Here is a 20,680-nt window from a genome sequence, read left to right on the forward strand (position 1 = left end):
GGGTCTTAAATGACCCCAAAAAAACATTGAGAAAAGAGTATCAAAAAGGAATAAAACTTAATGGATTTCTATAGTAATTAATAAAGTTCTTTAATATACTTAACTTTAAGAAACAAATACTTACTCTGACATTAAAACTATTTAAAAAAAAACAAAACAGTAAACCTCTCTTTAAACTAATTTTCTTGGCATAGCCGAGATCAACTTAAGAAATAAAGTTTATTCAGCCTCATCAGCGGAATCTTCTGTTCTGCATCCGACGCAGTAAATCCTTGAGTGTTGCTGACAAATGAATTTACGACACTTGAAACATTTTGTTGGCACTTTTTTGTCGTCCTTTCTAGGACATGATGAACAGCGCCCGCGCTTAGCTGTCGATTGATAAACCGCCTTGTTCATATTATAAACTTCATGGAGCCGTTTTTTGTTGTCGCTGGTACAGCACATAGTTGTATGCGACGTTTTTGGTGATCTTCCACAAGTGTCGCTGCTATTTTCTTCAAGAAAATCCGTCTTGTATATGTCAAAGTCTTCTCAGTATTCGCTTTGTGTATGACAAATTGGTTGATGCCAGATATGTTTATATTCCAGGTAAATGTAAAATAATATTTTGTGCACGGGTCCTTGCTGCGTTCGATGGTGGTATTTTACACCATTTCACTTTCGGGCCATTTCTCTGAGTATGTCGAGATAAAAAATAATTATTTTCCGTTGATACAGGGATGTCTTGGATATGTTCAGACTCCTTAATTTCGCTTTCTGAATTATGAGCACTATCAATGACAGCATCGTTTAAAGTTTCGTCTTGCGAATCCGAACCAGCAACATCTTACTCTTCATCAAGCACTTCATCCAGGCATTGCAATACTTGTTTGTTGTTAGGCATTTCAATTAAAAAAAAAGAAAAAGCATAGAAAAAAACACAAAAATTCATAAAGAAATCATACCGTATCAAAATAGACACATACAAAGTTAAATAGTAAACAGTATACTAATATAAACACAAAAAAATCACAAAAGTAAAAACTTACCTTTGCCAAAAAATGTAACGTAACTGGGCGCATGGGGTCAGCTCTCTAAAGGACAGCGATGTGTGCGCAGGAGTTAATGTTCTGGATGTGACTAATTTGCGTACCCCGCGGGGAGTGAGAAAGCTAGAAAGAGCGTTAGCACGCTCTAAAGACTGTAAGCCATTATTTTTTGAATTTCAAGCGGCCCTGACCCCATGCGCCTAATTAAGGGTTAAATCTACGCACAACAATATAGTCGGGTGAACGACTTCGCCGTTTCACTTTCCTAGAGCCGGCCGCAAGGTGGCAGTTCCCGAGACAGGTGTTTCGTTAACTATTTCCTTAATCGTCGTGGTTTTCAAATCCATTTTTTCTCTTTCGTACCTTTCAGACTAATTGTTTGTTTACCTTGATGCATGTACCACGAAGGGCGTATGGCATAAAGTTATAATAAGATTTTAATTCTTAGTTTGCCAACAAATAACTATTCAACTTAATGTACCTCTATATTTACCCTTTTACAATTCTTTTTAATATACTATTTTTACAATTTATGTTACAGTCATGATTCGATTTTTGGATTCTTTTCTAGTGATTGATCATACTACACCATTTGTTAATGTAGATCACGTCTAAGAAGCGTCCAAATATACCTTTCTGACTCTCTCTCTCTATTTTCTACTATTTATCTATATCTCACTATCTCTATACAAGACGTTATTCTACATAAGACACCCACGAGACTGAACAAATTTAAGGTTTTACAGTAAATATTCGCATTTTATTTGAGTTCTTCTAACGATTAATATCTATTATCTATAACTTTTAATAAATTTATATAAAAAATTCGATATTTATCTTAGTTTACGTATATATTGTATCCATTGTTGTTAATACTGCTATCCCGAAGGCTTTAGCAGCTTCATCGAAACTAAATTATTGCTACTGAAGGTTGCACGAACTTACCAAATTAAAACTAACCCGATTTCACCAATTGAATGAAGATCTTCGCACAAAGGTACACTATACGCGTGTGAGTGTATATTGTAATGAGTTTAGTTATACGAAGTGAAATGAAAGCGAGTACTATTCGGCGATCTGACTGCGGTCCCCAAAAGCGAAACGGCTTGTTGTAAACTGCGTGCTACTTGACTTTGGTGCATCGTACTTGTGTTTGCGCGTAATGTGTCATGGGTGTAATCGTTGTTTTGAGGTCTGTACATGCAGTGTTCTGAGTGACATAAAAAGATGGTGTGATGAATGGGTAGTAGAAAGTACGGTACAGTAAGGACTTTCTCAGTACGCCTCTTTCTGGTCTTGAAAAAGGAAGTGGGAGTATAGCATGATGCCTTCTCTATGAGAAGGTTTGGGTGTCGACCTGATCACGTTCAAATAACTCTTTGAGCAAGTCTGAAAATTTTTCTGCACCTTTGGAAGGTGGAGTTTTATATTTTATACTTACTTTATCATTTATTTAATTATTTATTAATAAACTAACTGATAAATGCTTTTTCTGCTCATATTTTCATACACTTGAATAGATTGGACTTTTAGATAAAATCAATAAATCTCAAAGAAAAGTCATTACATTCCTAAGGTTTGTTGTCTTAACATATTGTATTAATTGAAAAACGGCCGAAAAAAGCATTTTCCCCACCTAATTTTAACAATATAATGTTTTCTTATTTCAATGATGTATCAGCCCATAGACTCCTACTGCAAGGCATGGGGCGCCCACTAAGATATTTATGGAGGATATACTATAATCGCTACGCTTAGCTGATGGGTTGGCTATCGCAGTATGGTGTTATAAAACTTGTTTGTGAGTAGTGGCAATCCTACATAATTAATGCACAAAGTGTAATTTTCATAAAATTGTATCCCAGTAATCGAACACGCAACTTACAATAAGTCTGTTACCACTGAGCTACGACGGCTCTAATTACAAATATAAGCATCAATAAGGAAACAAAATACGGAATGGTAACGTGGTTATTATCAATGTCTTGTTTTTCTTAACAGGTTTTCTTTTCGCGATAATGGCTTTAATGAATTTTAAAAAGTACTATTCTAATACGTCTGTCGGAGGGAGCAATACCACGATTTGATTTAAAGAGGATATTTGAAAATTTGAATGCATATAATGAAAAGTTAAATAAGTTCTATTGCATAAATCTAAGATCGCTAAACATAGATTTTATCGTCGAGTGTAAAAGATCTCCGTCAATCTACTTTATATAAAATGAATGATAATAATATAAAAAAAATTAAACACTATTGGACATTTTGATATTGTTTTGAAACCGAGGGAATTTTAATTGACATTTGACGTCTGTCTTAAATTTAAAAAAAATATATTCATTAATTTTGTTAATGAATGAAATAAGAACCCAATTAAATCAATCAAGTTGAATAAGTATTTCTATTCATAAAAACATAAATTGTTTCAGGATCGCGATGAACAGACAAAGCTGGAGATGAAACACCGCCAAGAAGAAGACGACTTGTACAGAAAGTTCTCTAAGCATCGCGAAGAAGAAAACAGAAGAATACGAGAAGAAATTCAGGTATTTTGACAACATTTATGCAGCACCATAATTAACATATACACCATAAAAACAAAACATCGATTTAAAATTATATTACATAAACATGGCCTCCAAAATATTTGTTCATGTCTTTATTCATATAATTTATAGTCTGTACGCGTTAAGAATGCAGTGAATCATTGCCCGTCGACCTAGAAATGACCTGAATCTAATCAAACCTTTCCTAAGTAAAAAGTCATGCTTATAGTGATTAGTTGAATACATAGTTTCAAAGGAAGCAACTGATTTTAAAAGATTTTTTTAGTTCCGGAGCATTCCTGGGTCAGCGGACAATGATGATTATGTGCGTTCTCAACGCAAACGAACTGTAAAATAATTTATTAACCTCTATTACTATCGTTATCAATATCCAGCATGTTTTGAAAATATAAAAGATTCCTACTATAACAATTTAAACTTATAAGAAGCTGAAGCTAAAACATTATTTTCTTGTTCCTTTTTTTATTTATCCGGCGAATACGAGTATCATATAGTCAAGTTGGACTAGAACAAGTTCTTATGCACTGATGTATATATATACTTTATAAGATAGCCTTGTTAACGTCACATAACTATCTGGTATATGTAATAAAATTGTCATCCCTTAGCGTGAAAACAAACAATGACAAAGTTTTAAATGATAAAAAAAACTGTAAATGCATGTCGACATTTAACTTTGTAGTCAATGTAGGAACATAATCACGGAAGGCTTTTATAAAGTAGCGTGGTAAAGGTTAGGTTCGTGACACACCAGATGTCTTACGTTGTATCCGACCCGGTGTGGCCTCGTGCAAATTCAAATATGTATGTCGACTTAACTGCATTAAAAATCACTTGATTGTTGAAAATATAATTATTATCTTTATATACATATTTCGAATGGTCAAATCACGTGATATTAAAAAAATATATTAAGAGTACTAAGTAGTAGTAATACTAAAAACTACCATTCCCGTAAAACATTACGAATGTTTTACGGGAATGGATAGTTTTTAGAGGAATGAAAAGCAATATGTCGGCACAAAGAGAATTATTGTTCAAACGTACGAATCTCTAAAGACATTGTTAGTCAAATATATGAAAATCCTAAGAAACCATGTTTTTAGACATCACCAAAATCATATTAATGATGACAGTCGCTGATAATATTTCTAAACATTAATAAAAGTACTGTTGAGCCTAGTTTAATAGAAACAGTAATCAAATTAAGATCTCTATTGTTAACATCCTTTTTAAAAACCTACTAATTTAATTCAAATACGAATATTTAAAACTCTAAAAATGTTTAGTGTGACCACAGTTTTATATTGCCACCTAATAATCAGTGGTCGAAATAGATCAAACGTATACATACTGTGGACATGCATCAGATGAGGCAGTGCAAGCATTAGCGCATGTACTCCAGCATGTACTTGTAATACCCATCTACACTTCACACGCATTTTTAATAACGTATTCAAATGCAACTTTAAACTAAAAATATAGACAGGAGGTGCTATCGAGATATACTTCAGTATAACAGGGATTGTCTTAGTAGACCGCTGGAATTCTTTAATATCTAAGCGTTTAATGTAATATTTGGATTTTTCCCAATTTCACTGTACCTTGGACTACAGGTCATTAGTAACGCTATGAAGAAACTTCAACCAGATTTGCATATGCAATTATTAACGCATTTTTCCTGTCTAACGCAATACGCATGTAAAGAAAACTATGTGCAGGATCCACCGACCTTGGCTACTTTCGGACGATATAATTTACCAACAACCTGTTCCGTGTGTTAAAAAAACAAGTACGGTTTTAAATAGCTGCGTATCATATCCTGTTGTGATGTACCTCTATAAAATTATATATCTAAAATTATACAATATTTGTAAATATTAATCTATAATATATCTAAAAATAAAGATATAATTACAAAACAAATGTCGTATTGTAAAAGTGAAATTTTATTTATAAAAGTATACAGGCGACTGCTTGATTGTGTAAAACTTGTAAAGAAGTGAATTCATTTGTTAGGGAAAGCTATTAAAAATTTACACTTTCTTTAAAATTTATAAACAGCGTGTATAATGTGATCACTCTGAAATATGTTACATTAATTATGTTTTCTATAAGAATACAACTAACTTCCGGCAGTACAAAATCTGCAGGGTTAGATAAATAACAATAATTGTTATTTATCTAATGTATTAATTTTTAATATATCATAATAAGGATGTTCATTTTTATAGAAGTATTTTTTGAATAGGCTGTACCATACATTAATTGACAGCAAATGGGACACCCCTTTAAAGGTTTTACACATATAACCTACACACTAAAATTTTATACTTATAATCACCGTATAGATAAATAACATGTTCTGCAAAACAAATATATAACACAAACACAAAATGTTCAAACACGTTTTTCTAAACATAAAAATACTGATGATGAATGGTAATATTGGTTTATATGTATACACTTTATTGTATGAAAATAATTAATCTTTAATATGGTAGGATGAATGGGAACGAGAATTGGAACGACTGACATCGAGGTTCCAGCAAGAAATGCAGGTCAAGAAGCGAAGACCAGACTCTGAGATCGGAGCTCTCACGCTCCGCCACCAGCAGGAGAGGGCAGACTTGGAAAAGAATATGACGCTAAGAAGGGATAAGAAGAAAGAGAGTTTAACGCGCAAGATGCTAGAGCATGAAAGGTAATACTTTTATAATAATAAACAATTATCATCATGTCAACCGATAGACGCCAATTCCAAGTAAAAGCCTTCCGCAAAGATCGCCAAGATCACCCGCCTTGCGCTGCTCCCATTCAGTGATTTCCCGCGAACATAAGAGGCCTACCCACGCCACATCTAACGGAACGTGGTCGCCACTTGAAAAAATGTATAAAATGAAAAACTTTCGGCATCCCAACCACCATCGGTTGCACGGGCGATGCTCCTCCACTGTCACTATAGACAAACAATTTTTCTGTTGCGGCTGATGCTTCGGTGAATTTGGATCTCCTGATTTCTAATGGGATCTCGCAGCGAAGTTCCCTCGATAGCCCTCCCTAAAATCATATCCATACTAACAAATAGGAAGCTATAAATGGCGTGTCGTAGAAGGTTGATGAGTGATGTTAGCAATGATATAATATCACTGCTCAACATGAAGTCACCTGTTTCGATAAATTTGGCACAACATTATGCAAGTTCCGAAAAGAAGCTTTGGCACATTTGCTTGAATTTTTTAAGGTTTTTCTGTAATAATTAATTCTTCATCATCATTATTTCAAGTTCATTGCTGGACATAGGGCTTCTCCGTAGATTTTGGTAAGACCAGTAGGATGCGACGTGCATTCAGCCTTTTCCGACTTTTTTAAAAAGCTCATCAAAATTAGCAATCGTTTATAACTTACAAATTGCGATTATAGATAATTTTAATGCATGTACTTTAGTTGTTCCTTTTTTGAATAAATAAATATCAAAAATAATATCGTCAAGATGTAAAAAGAAGTCATTTTTTGTTAAACCTATTATCTAATTTGAAATTAGGACGTAATTAGATAAGTATACACTATATGATTATTATAAAATAAATTACAAGTATTATGCATACATCTTATAAATTAAGGAAATGATAATAATTAAACCAATTTTTTAGTCATTTATTTAATAATTTACTCGCTATTATAGAATAAAAAACTATGCATTTAATCGGTATGTATCGGTATTCGTGTTTATCTAAATGTATTCAGCATCAACGGTGCATATTAATTATTCTCGTAACAAAACGGTTATTGTTTTCAAAATATAACACCCTTACAGAAAAAAAAATTACAAATCTTGGCGACAACTCTTTTTTGTAGCGTAAATGGAATGAAATGTAATGAAGAATGGATTTTTATGAAATTAAATCGACAAAAAGTAGTACGGTTTACACGAGGCGGGTAGTAGATAGCAAGTCCTTTTAATATATGTTATATTGTCTTCAGAGCGGCAACAGCAGCGCTCGTGGAGAAACAGAGCCATGAGATGATGGAGCTGATACAGGAGCGCCGGTCGGAGTACATGGCGGCATCATCCCTGTACGTGGACGGGGAAGAAGCACCACCATACCCTGCTCGGGCTCCGGCACCTCAACCACCGCTCGTCTCCAAGTTCCACATCTACACAGACCCACTAGAGTTTGCTGACGTTGACAAGATCGCTATATCGGTACGTAATCGCCGACTGGATTTTTTTTTGGTTAAATCATTGGTGCCATACCTTTTTCCCATAGAACACTTTCAAAATTATATATTACATTTTTACCTTATTTTTCCCAAAACTCGACAAAAATATAAAGATTAGATAGATAAGACTGTGCACCTCTGGACACGTTAAACTGAATATGGAATATTCAAGATTATACAAGCGATAGTCGTTGAGCTTTTAAAATAATATTATCTACACATTTATAAGTGGAGTCAAGCCAACATTCTTCTTCACTATCAAATTCAGATATTTGAGTTTAAGAAATACTTACGAATTTTGAACCTGCATAAATTTAGAAACCTGTGGTATAAATAAATAGAAAACGAACATCTTTTTTGTGAGTCACAAATGTTGTTTGCCCGTAGGCATCTACAGTTTCACTAGTTTAATTTAGTTGCCTTACCGTAACCGTGCCGAAAGGCGCTCTTACAAACCTCGGTTTATACTACATTACATAGTCCACCCAACTGGCATATTTTTTATGTTAACAGTAAACCTATTTTACAAAAGAAAACAGGACATTATGTATAATTATTTATAAATAAAATAACTACGAACAAAATTGACAATTTTTTTTACATTGTTTTGTGTTAACTTAGATTAATCAACGTAGTGGTTACATTTTTAAACTTTAACATTCGTTTATATATACGTCCATTTACAAAATGTATAATTTTTTTAAGTCCAAATTAATAAAAAAAATACAAAATGTACACATATACCGTCATTTTAAGAGATTTTTACCCTATCGGAATACAAACATTAAATAAATAGTTAAAAATTAAATTTAATAGCAATTATAATTAAATTAAATAATAACAAAAGTTAGTAAAAAAATAATTATTTATCATGTTATAATGTGGTCGGAATCGATTAAAGCTTTATTATTATTAATAATATAATAATTATTACTATCACATTTATTATTTCATTTACAATGAATATGTTTGTATATCAATTTTACATCCCTTTTATTTATCAAAAATAGAAATTTCTTACTAATTTATTATGTGTACAATATATATCTACATTATAAATCAGGTTTCATCACATTCCGGATTTGAAAACAAAATTTAACGCATCAAAAATGCGCGCTAAATTAAATCATGAAATATCTATAACAAAAAAATATGCTATAGTCTGTTCATATGTCCACATACCGCATCCGTTTCCATACAGATAAAGACGAAAATACGCAGCGCTTAATTCCGTCAAGGCTGGGAACTTGAATATTTAAAAAAAATATATATATAAATTGTAATCTCGTTTTTACGATAATTGAGTGTTGATCTTCCGTATCCTGTCTCCATAACGAACGAACCAAATATACACATATATAATGTTCATCGTTTTAATTATAAAATTTTACCTTTACTTAAATAAATTCAATTTAAAGAGCTATTTATGTATCGTCATCATCTGCGTTATTTTTTTGCCGTATAACATTCTACGGCTTCAAGGACATAGGTCTGTCCAGCATTGGACGTTCATCCATTTTAAATAAGTTCGGTTAAAAGTGACCTACATCATCTATTCAATTAAGATAAGGACCAATATGGTCCTTTCCTTACTTAGAATGAACTTCCGTAAGGTAACGCCTGATTCCATTAAATACATCATCTATTCGTCTTGTAAATGGACAGCAGTATTCGGTAGCATTCAAATAAATATATGAGACCTAGACTCTTTTTGTAAAAAGTATACTTAAGAAATAAATATTTTAATAACATAGTTGATTGTATATGTATATTCTCGTCTACGTTCATATTAATACTAAATATGTAATTAAAACTGCGATGTACATAGAGTTAGCGCTAAAAAATAATTTCTTCACTACGCGTCCTGCCCAATAACACTTCAATAAAAACAAAGATCATTAAAACTAAGATACGTCAATAGTTTTTTTCTTTATTTATAATAGTAGCACCGTTTTTGGGGATATCTCATTCCCGCTGCTTTGTTTGGAGCAGGGACACCACAATGCGTGTGTAAACAATTTTTTAATTTTCATTGCTCTTTCCCCGCAACTTCTTTCTCTCTTTTCCTTCACAAAATAATTAATTCTTCACGTTCTGATCTTCTTTCACACGTTTTACATCAATATTTGTATTAAATAATATTCCAGGTGGCCCAAGAAGACCAGAAGACCTTCACAGACCTGGTCCGGCAGCTTGTAGGCCGATGCGCCAGCGACGTGGAGAAGGCCAGGACAATCTTCCGCTGGATCACGGTGAAGAACCTGAACAATATACAGTTTGACGACAACTTAAGAGGCGATTCACCGCTCGGTTTGCTCAGAGGGATCAAACACGGAACAGAAAGTTACCACGTACTGTTCAAGAGATTGTGCAGGTAGATTTACTGATGTTTTATTTCTTTTTTTCATTATTCACACCTAAAAATACCCTGACGCTACACGACAGGAATCTTTTATTTATTCTTATTTCATTTCCTTTTATTAAAAATAACAAATTTTTATTTATTACTCAACGTATTGGCCGCGTATTTGGTACCTAGTGTCAGTAGAAGTATCAGTTTAAATGTCTAAAAATCAATTTCTTAAGATGGATATACCATAATCGCCACGTTTACAGACCGATTGGCGATCGCGATGTGGTATTTTGGTATACCACACCTATATTTTATTACACAAAATGTGGACTATATAAGATTTTATCCCCGGAATCGAACTCGCGACCTACTATAATAAGTCTCTGTCCTTACCGTTAGGGTACCACCGCCCAAATTAGTACTTCGTAAAATTATTTGTATATATAAGTTTAGTTCTTACGCTAACAACATCAATGTTATAATATATTTACTATTAATTGTTGAGTAGAGTTATTATTATATTTTTTCCTCCTGTAAGATCTATAATTATAATAATAATAGAGTATTGTCTAGTTACAGTTTTTTTTATGATCTTTTTTTATCACTCAAGATGTTATTATAATTTTGCACTAAATAAACAGCAGACAAATGTAAGAAATCCTTAACTAAGATAAGTAGTTGCTTTCATTTTCTAAGATTACTTATGACCGGCTAATACACCGTAAATCAAAATTTATAAATCGAATTAGTGTTTTTTTTAATGGCATTTAAAATCCTTTTACATTACTCGGAAAAAACAAGTATGTATATTGTTTTATTATTAATCAATAAAGTCATAGGTATATTTAGTCTTTATTTACAATGCAATAAATTGTATATAAATAAAAGTAATTAGCACAAAATAATAGAACCAGTATAATGTTCTTGATAAATATAAAAAATTGTTGAAGATGACCTAAACAGTGATAGCTCCGTGTTTTACCGCTGTTACATTCCTCTAAGACTGAAATGTGCGATCATCACTCGCTGGTTCGGTTCCCGGGATACAGTTTTGTAAATAATTCACACTGTGCTTTAATTACATAGAACTTTCACTGCTCTCAAAGAAGTTTCCAGAAGCGTTCCAGCTGCAGCGTCCTTTGCGTACCATAATACCTTTCATCACCTCAACATAGATACCTTTGGGAGAGTCCTATGTCTTGCAGAGGGAATCGACGACGGCTTAAAAAACGGACTTTATTTACCATACTTTGTATTCGACGGAACTTGAAACTAAAAAAAATTAACAAAGTCAATTCACGGTATTTGCGACGATTGCGTTTTAAAGTTACAAACAGTATTTTTACATGTTTACTGATAAGTTTTAAACAACGTATTTTAGTATAGTTGAAAAGTTATCTATGTAAATTAGTTCCTCGTACTTTCTTGAATGGACGTATTTCCCGCCAAAAACAATGACATATCAGATTATAGTACATATGTTTAGGTTAATTATGTACCGGGGGAGGCTGTAAATTAAAATTACATTCATTGTTACAATTTTTTAGCCGGCGCTCTTGTTACGTCATTCAAATACCGTTATTATATCCCACGATCCCACTAAAGAATGAAACAAAAAACATTATGTGAACTTGCGTTTGGCTTTGTTCTCGTGCGGTATTCTTTGTACGTAACACGTAACGTGCGACGAAACAGAGAAGTCGAATTTTCAGTATCATTTATTCAACTTTCGAAAAACTTACTTAAAACACTCACCACGTTTTTATTGCCTTAATAAATCTATCCCTCCTCTCCCCCCCCCCCCCCGGAACCAGCAAAAATTTTAGACCAAGCTCTCCGCAATACGCTACCAAGAAGTTCTTATTTAAAAAAAAAAAAAGTTTCCATCAGAGAATTTCGGCAAGCTGCTGATTGTAGGGAAAGTAAACAGTAAAAGATAAATCAATAACTGGACTGTCCGTTACTGTTGTCCCGGGGAAAACAGTCGATAGGATGATATGCAAACAATTTGTCATCGAGTCCATCAAAGCATTTCAAGACGGACACTACCTACATAAATGAAAATAGGACTGTGAAGAAAAAATCGCCTTTATAATACGACCTATACGTTTATAATTATATTAATAAATAATTTATTTGTTGAAACACAGAAAACAATCTAATTCGATAGTTCAACATCTCATATAATCACTGTAATAGCGCACGTTTTATACCACTAGGGCATAATAATAATAGAGCAGTTGTTGTCCAGTGGTAGAGGAGTAAGACTTGCGACTGTATGTCGCGGGTTCTATTCCAGGAATACAGTTTTACGTATAATTCACAATGTGCAATAATTATATAGGATTGCCACTGCACACAAACAAATTTCCAGAGGTTGGACAGCAACGTCCTCTGCGTACCATAACACCATACTGCGATCACCAACTAGCCTGCCAAGCTTAGCGATTATGGTAAATCCCACATAGATGTCTTTCGGCGAGGTCTATCCCTTACAGAGGGCATTTTAATTATAATTTATAACAAAAATATTTTATTTTTTTAAGGCGATGACAAATTAATAACATGTTTGAACAAAATAACAATGCATAAAAAACAAAAATTTAAAGATTTATTTATTTCTTTTATTAGTTTCTTACTTAAATATACATAATTATTGTCACATTTTTTTCTTGTTAATTTGTCATGTTTATAACATTATTTTTAAATCTTTTGTTTGGTTATACCAACTTACTAACTAGATATACACGGAAACGTTTAGTCTTATGTTTTAAATGAATGTAAAACTAGCTATAAAATGATGAACTTCGATGGACTCTTAATGAAATAAAATAATCATTTAAAGCAACAATATGGTAGAAATGTTCATTTAACAGTCAATAATAGTCTTCCATGCCGTTTTATTATTGAAATATAAGTCTTTAGTTCATAGGATAACAGCATGCATTTCATTCGAAACCATATGTATTAGAACACACTTGACACTACAATAATTATTAGTATTTACAATACATTTAACACTATAGTGTAATACATAATTAAATCGAGTGACAGTTCAAGCGGTTGTCCACTCGTGAATGCTCTAAAACCTAGTCACTCTGGAGAGTTGACCTAAGTGATCTAAATGCTCGGTGTCGCGGTAGTGGCTCGAGTTGGCGCTCCCCGGGAGCCTCCGTGCTTCGCTACCTTAAAAAAGGTTTTAGTCTAAGCGCCCTCAGCGTCCTATCCTCACGTACCCGTGTAATTTATACATGCTACTTGGGCACCTGTGTACAACATTTAAAAAAATATTTTTAAGTTTAATAAGTGACTTTAACGACTATATTAATATCTGCAGTTACGCCGGCCTCCACTGCGTTGTGATCAAGGGCTATAGCAAATCCGCCGGTTACCAGCCGGGCGTGCGCTTCGAGGACAACCGGTTCCGCAACTCTTGGAATGCAGTATACGTGGCGGGCGCGTGGCGCTTCGTGCAGTGCAACTGGGGAGCCCGGCACCTCGTCAATGCGAAGGATGCTCCCCGCCCGGGCAGCCGCGGCAAGCAGGACAGTCTTAGGTGAATACCTCTGGCAAAACATGACCACCCTTAACACCCGCATACATGACGCGCCTGAACAGACAAAGAATATAGTCTTAGTCTAATGAACTCGGAAGGGCCTTTCATCAGTGAATGTCTTACGATTGAATTGATGATGATTATCCACGTAGAAATGGCTCAACATTGAAAAGACCCCAATGTAACAGAAACTACAATCAGATAGAGATTCTCTAAAATAGCAATCTTCAACTTAAAGCTACAGGTTTAATTTCGGTCACTTGTACGATATCTTAATACAGGAGTGAGCAACCTTTTTAATCAATGGGACAATTTAAATTTTTAAAATTTTCTGACAGGACGCACTTAACATGTAACGCATGTAATACTTATTTAAAATTTACAAAACTTTATTTTTAACTAACATTACATTAAGTAAATATACAAACTTAATGCAAACTAAAAATAAATAAAAAAAGAACAGAGAAACGAATGTACTTATAATAAGAACTTGAAATAGCCGTGTAATTTTGTCATACAAGTTTACGCGGTGTTTCGTGTCTGATAGGATAGAGAACCTCTCTACTCTTAAACACTTAGTAGTTCTCTCTTCAGTATCACTTCGTCAAACTTATATTTTATGCTTTCTAGATACGAGTATGACGACCACTACTTCCTGACGGACCCGCGCGAGTTCATCTACGAGTTCTTCCCGTTGCAGCCGGACTGGCAGCTGCTGAAGACGCCAATCACGCTCCACGACTTCGAGGAGTTACCATTTGTGCGCTCGCTGTTTTTCCGCTACGGTCTTTACTTTAGCGACCCGAATACAAAAGCTGTCATGTACACGGACTCCACAGGTACTTGAATATGTAAATAGAAGTTAAAAGAAAGAATAATATCATTGCTAATTATATGTAATATTTTTTTAAAGTTTTTAATAAATTTATCTCCTATTACACCTAGTCATAATGCCAGCTGGGCGTATATGCCTGCAACAACACATAGGCCTTAGCGACTTGCTGCAACCATAACTATGTCGTCAGCTCATGGTCGACATGTGGTCGACCTTTCAGCCCCGATAGCGGTTGATTGCACGTGTGATATGCCCCGCCCACTGTCACTTCTGTCGAGCATTTTTTCGGGTTACGTCGGTGAATTTGATTCTTCTGAAAATCTCCTAATTTCTGATTCAAACTCACAGTGAAACTCCGAGTATAGCCGTCTACTCTCCCTCTCTTATTATTAAACAGCATTATATATCTTTGATTCAATTTTCAAATTTTTACTTTACTGTGTTTTATACTAATTTTATTCCTTAAATTTAAATTTTATCCATTCATGGATATGTCCATGTTATTAAATCAGATTATAACATACTTTATATTTAATTAATGACCTATCGCTTTTAAGATTTAACACGGAAAATGATTCAAATGGCTTTTTATAATCTATATCTAACAAAAACGCCGCTCAAAATAATCTTGTGGGATTATAAGTCATGACAGTAGAGAATAAAGAGCTGAATTCCGTGAAATTAGATGATCAGGAAATTGAGTTTGCAACAAATTCACTATTTCTGTGGTTGTGATATCTTTGTCTATCGCAGTTATTGTTAGAGCACTGTGCGATGAGATATCGTTCTACAAAACTGAACCCAGCAAATCTTTGTCGAAAGTCTACTTATCCGCATGTCGAGCCAGATCTAGTGCCGGGCGCTATAAATACATTTATTTTATTACGTCTATAAATATGTTAGTATACAATGTTAAAGAAAACTTGTTTCGTAACAAATATTACTCCTTTATTGTAACTTGGATTTCACGGATTGGAAATAATATGGTAGTTGTAAGACCAACGATTGTGTGTGTCAGGTGCGGCGACTATGCGCATAGCCATGCCCGCACACATGCAGAGCTCACTCATCTTCCACTACAACCTCAAGTTCTACGACACGGAAGGCGACGGCTTCGATGGAGTCAGCCTCAAGAGATTCGTCATGCAGGTACGTACAGAAAGCAAAAGAAGTCACTTTCCTTTAACCCTTAACTTGGCAGATTTTTTTTTATATTGCCAACAGAAAAAACTGAACAAGCGTTCGAAAATTAGGAAATTACGTAAACATTCACATACAGATTACTTTGTGTTCAAAATTGATGCCGCTATTTCTTTTAATTCTGATGTAACTCTACTAATACATTATCAAGAAAAGGGTTAAATAACAAAGTAAACCGTATTGTGTTGCCGCACTATTTAAAATGAAAGCAACAAAATTTTCCAAAATATATATTTTACTACGATTAACGTTAACGTGTTTTAAACTTTTAAGAATTTAATGTAAGGTTTAGGAACTGTGACCTATGACGTGAGTAATGGCTTCATTACCAATCAGGTAAAAATTATGTGTACATTATTAAAGGATTTACCAACAATTACATGAAAAAACTAATATTTCATATGACTTTTTTACTATTTATTATATTTAATAAACCAACATTAAGTCATTATTAGTACAAGTTCAATTTGGAAAATTTGAACAGATCTATTGTGATAATGACGTCATACTTTGAAGTTTTAAACTTAGGTTTAGTCTATTTGCTTTTAAGTCGCACCCTAGTATTTTAGTTATATTCAATCTTCCTGTTTATGTCGGAAAAGTTTTTTTAAAAAAATTCGGTATTATATTGCTTTTACTCAGAAGTAAATAAAGAAGACAGAGTAAGGAAGAAAGTATGTAAAAACATTTTCTTTTTTACTGCCTATTCTTTGTCTACGTGGTCGATTACGCCCTGTACCTGTAGTAAGCTTGAATCACAACAATGGAATATTAACATCACTTACACAAGGAGCAACGTACGTTTTTACTATAAACTAAGAAATAAATACTAACCTACTAATATTCTGTGGAGTCTCTAAAGTGAAATAAAATTGATTATCATTTTACATGTTTTTCAGTCTGTGGTGGGCAACGTGGTATCTTTCCGAGTCCACGCGCCGTGCAGTGGCGCTTTCCTATTAGACATCTTCGCGAACGCGGTCACTCCGCGCGAGTATCTAACAGGCGAGCCCATGAAATTCAAGAGCGTTTGCAAGTTCAAGGTAAGACACACTCTTTCATCCTCATGTCTGTCGTTAGACTCCCACTGCAAGGCTTAGGTCTCCACAAAACACGTCACAATCGGTCTTGTACTGCCCGTCATACTATCTATATCTTCCGAAATAAAGCATTTAACTTCTATCCTAAATGAAAAAATAAAAAGGCAATTAAGTCTATACAAAACACTTTAACGGGTGTATGCTTGTATGAATTTTTTACTGTATTTGTCAAAGTTACATGACTATGTATAGATCTGGGGAAATTTACAATGGAAAATTCCGACAGTCGCCTAAGTTATAGTCCTCTTTTACTTCAGTCGTTTGATAAGACAATTATTTTGGTGTGTGTTGGGAAAGCAAGTGGTCGAGGACGAACTCATAGGTCACTTATGACTTTTCACGGAGGTTCAACGAAATTTGTCGGCGTGGGCAGACTGCTCACACGTTTAGAAGATTCAAGGATGCCAGATACAGTTAAAACTCGGCCACATCCTCCACTGTTGTAGGGCGTATAGTACTTTGGAAATCGTTGAAACTGAAAGAAAAATTCTCAGAAAAAGAAATCCCGGCCAAGCTTCTTACTACGGTTGGAGAAAATGTACTAGGCGAAACTTAACACGGTGGTATCTAGTGTAAGTTTGTGGCTGTTTTAGCCGAAGAAACATGGTCTCATCAAGCTACGATATGCTTTTGGTTTAACAAGGCCTCCCAATCTGGCAAATAATACGTAAAGACCTGAGGCTGAGGCCCCAGATATTTAAACTAAGTTACTAAAAACAAGATTTAGGCTAAGAGTCCTCACCGCTCTGCCATCTCTAATCGGCAAAAATTCCATATAATAAATGCCTCCACGGCAAACTCGTTGTTTGACATCCGTCACTAAAAAAATGTGCACAGTTATAGAGAGTCCTGTAGAAAGTAAGATCTAGTACCAGTATCCTTATTCACCAAGACCGTTCAATAAACAAACTCATTTTTTCAACTACTCTCCGCAAGCCACATAAAATAATTTCCAAATGTCACCTTTAGATTTGCTGTGCGGAACTTCAAACTGTAATGGTACCTTTACCAGACTGTGCAAGCGGAGAATGGGGTCCCACAAAGGCGACCAGGCTCTTTGGTCTGGTACCAATAACCCATCAGGTAAAGTAACCCTTAATTTCATTAATAATATGAGCTTTGTTACAAACCTATTATCTGGTTATATATACACTAGCAGAATCCGGTGGACTTGTACCGCCAGATATTACAATACTTCTTGTGGTCTTCTTTTTAATTCAAAATATACTTTTCACTAATTTCTTTATTAATTTCAGAGAACTTACAGCTTGATTAAATAATTATGAAAGACTATAAATGTAATAAGGTGATTTAAACGTTTTCACGTTGTACGTAAAATATTGTCATTTTTTACAGTCAAACTGTGAGGTATAACAATAAGAACTATGTAAAAGTACAATAAAAAATACACATAGAGTTCAATTTTAGATATACGTTTAATAAAATACCACAGGAGGCGCTGGTGTTCGCGGGACGCGAGCTGGAGCTCCAATTCCGCATGTCGCGGCCGCTCGCCGACTTCATGGCCACACTGCACAAGAACGGCGTCGAAGAGAAGCGACTCGCCAAGTTTGTCCAGCAAGCTGTCACTGAAGACATTGTCACTTTCTACATTACCTTCCCGGAAGAGGGTACGTCACACATATATTTATTGTAAATATATGTGTAATCTCTTATTCACACTATTGGGGACATACATATACTATAGACTAAAACGCCTAGTTGTATGACGTGTTTACTTAATTCATCATCTTTTATATAATGTCTATCTACAAAAAAAAATACAATGTTTTATCTATCTAGTTAGATTTAGTTAGATACTTAAAGACCCAGTTTCTTAGTATTTCTCATTTTGGATTAAGGCTATCCAAAACTATGGCACAATCTAGTTTGAACGAGATCGTGTAAACTATTTCTTGTTTACTGCCCAAAATTTAACTTATGAATAACATATCTTCTTGATGTCACATAAAAGACAGTAAATCAGAATGAAATTAATCCACTGATTAAAACAAAGTACTTTAAAATAGAAGCCATGAGTAAAAAATTATTGTGAAGACAGAACGCCCTCTGTAGTCATATGTTCCTTTCTCTTTATTTAACTAAAAAAAATAAAAATGTAATGAAATGTAGATTATTATTTCATTATATTATTAAATACCAGTACATAAAACTTTTCATCATTTCAACAGGTCAATACGGTTTGGACATATACACACGTGAACGTGGCGGATCTTCAAGCGTACAGATAAACGGCTCTACCGAAAAAGAGAAACATCTCCTCACACACTGCTGCAAATACCTAATCAACAGTAGCAAAAGAAACTGATTCAAGATCCGAATCTTATTTACCGCTCGTTTTGACACTTGCTTATAGATAATGAAAATTAAACACATAAGCGTGCGTTTTAACGGCAAAAGTGAATACTGCGAAACAGTTATACTTAAATTCTTTATAACTTTCACTTGTCAGACCATGTTGGGTGGTAAACTTTTATGAAAAAAAAAAACACAAAGCTATTTTCTTCTTTTAAAATGGATATTCGATTTCGTAAAATATTTATCAAGTTTATGGAATTAAAAATATTTAATTTACTATAATTATTTTCTGTCAACATAATAATTGCTATTATCTGTATAGACAAAGAATGAAACGATAATTTAAAAAATTGACGTTATTGATTTGAACCAAAAACAGAATAGGTACAAACGATTAAAGAATTTAAAATTGCCGCCTTTTTTGACGTTGCGAGTGTCATTCTAAAGATAGAACATATTTCGTGTATTTAAAAAAATGTAACGCAAACCTGGGTTTGCGTTACATTTTTTGTAAACATTTTTTGTTAATTTACCTCATCTGGATGAGATGACAAAAATATATATCATTCGGAATCCTTAGTACATAATAGTTACTGTTTTCGTTTAGCATTCCGGTACTTTTCGATACAAAAGTAAGTTTTTATGATAAATCAAAACTTTAGTATCAAGTAACTAGACATCTAAGGCTATGGTTCTAGAATGGATATGACGGACACCGCGCACAAGGTAGACAGAAGATCTTGTAAAGATCTCAAGAAGTGACTGGATGAAGTCGGCTTCCAACCAGCCTTGTTGGAAAACTATTGTGGACGCAGATGATGATAATGAACTGTACATCCGAATAATCAATATCTATACATAAGAATATAAAGCAACTTCAATTTTTGCCGATTTTATATTTAAGTAATATTTGCCTACCAAAAATTAAAATCTTTTGATTCAAGATAATCTAATATCTAGATATAAATAGTTTATTAATATTAATATATTTCATTTAAAATTATATCCAAATGTAGATAGTTATTAACATATAGAAATTCAAGTCCGTCCACGGTATATTAAATGTTTAAGGGAAAGCACTTAAATATTACTGACAGTTACTGTCAATTGGTTAAACTAGGTTTTTAAAATAGAATCCTAATTTGAATTCGAGAGGTTGTGTTTAAATAATGCAAATTATTATATTCCATTAGTTTTAATTTACCTTTGATATTGTATAAATTTATATTAAGATACATTACAATTTTACATATAATAATTCATTTAAAAATAATTCTAAGGCACCTTTAATATACGCTTACAATAAATGATGAAATAAATTGCAACATTTCATTGAGAATATCATTTTGTATCCACAAAAAAATGAAATACGGCAATTTATTCATAATCACATGGGAACATTAAAAACGTAACTATACATAGATATTATATAATTTATATTCAAATTTTTTATTTAATGTACACGCGCATTATGTAAATTTTTATAAAATATATG

General features: G+C 33.6%; 1 protein-coding gene across 1 annotated transcript in view; it reads left to right on the forward strand.

The window, feature by feature from the left end:
* The window catches only part of Hil (Hillarin), an 84,825-nt gene extending 65,314 nt beyond the window's left edge, over positions 1-19,511 (forward strand). Inside the window, exons 6-16 of the mRNA XM_068764183.1 lie at positions 3,461-3,577; positions 6,103-6,302; positions 7,583-7,805; positions 9,970-10,196; positions 13,513-13,731; positions 14,362-14,570; positions 15,585-15,715; positions 16,666-16,809; positions 17,836-17,949; positions 18,320-18,497; positions 19,059-19,511. Of these exons, the coding sequence (XP_068620284.1) occupies positions 3,461-3,577; positions 6,103-6,302; positions 7,583-7,805; positions 9,970-10,196; positions 13,513-13,731; positions 14,362-14,570; positions 15,585-15,715; positions 16,666-16,809; positions 17,836-17,949; positions 18,320-18,497; positions 19,059-19,195 (1,899 nt within the window). The 3' untranslated portion in view covers positions 19,196-19,511. The remainder of the gene's footprint in view (positions 1-3,460; positions 3,578-6,102; positions 6,303-7,582; positions 7,806-9,969; positions 10,197-13,512; positions 13,732-14,361; positions 14,571-15,584; positions 15,716-16,665; positions 16,810-17,835; positions 17,950-18,319; positions 18,498-19,058) is intronic.
* Positions 19,512-20,680: the final 1,169 nt, after the last annotated feature.

Source organism: Battus philenor, unplaced genomic scaffold (genome assembly GCF_028537555.1).
Source record: "Battus philenor isolate CCGP_79_NKW_IND1 unplaced genomic scaffold, ilBatPhil1.0.hap1 SCAF_19, whole genome shotgun sequence".
NCBI classification, from domain to species: domain Eukaryota; kingdom Metazoa; phylum Arthropoda; class Insecta; order Lepidoptera; family Papilionidae; genus Battus; species Battus philenor.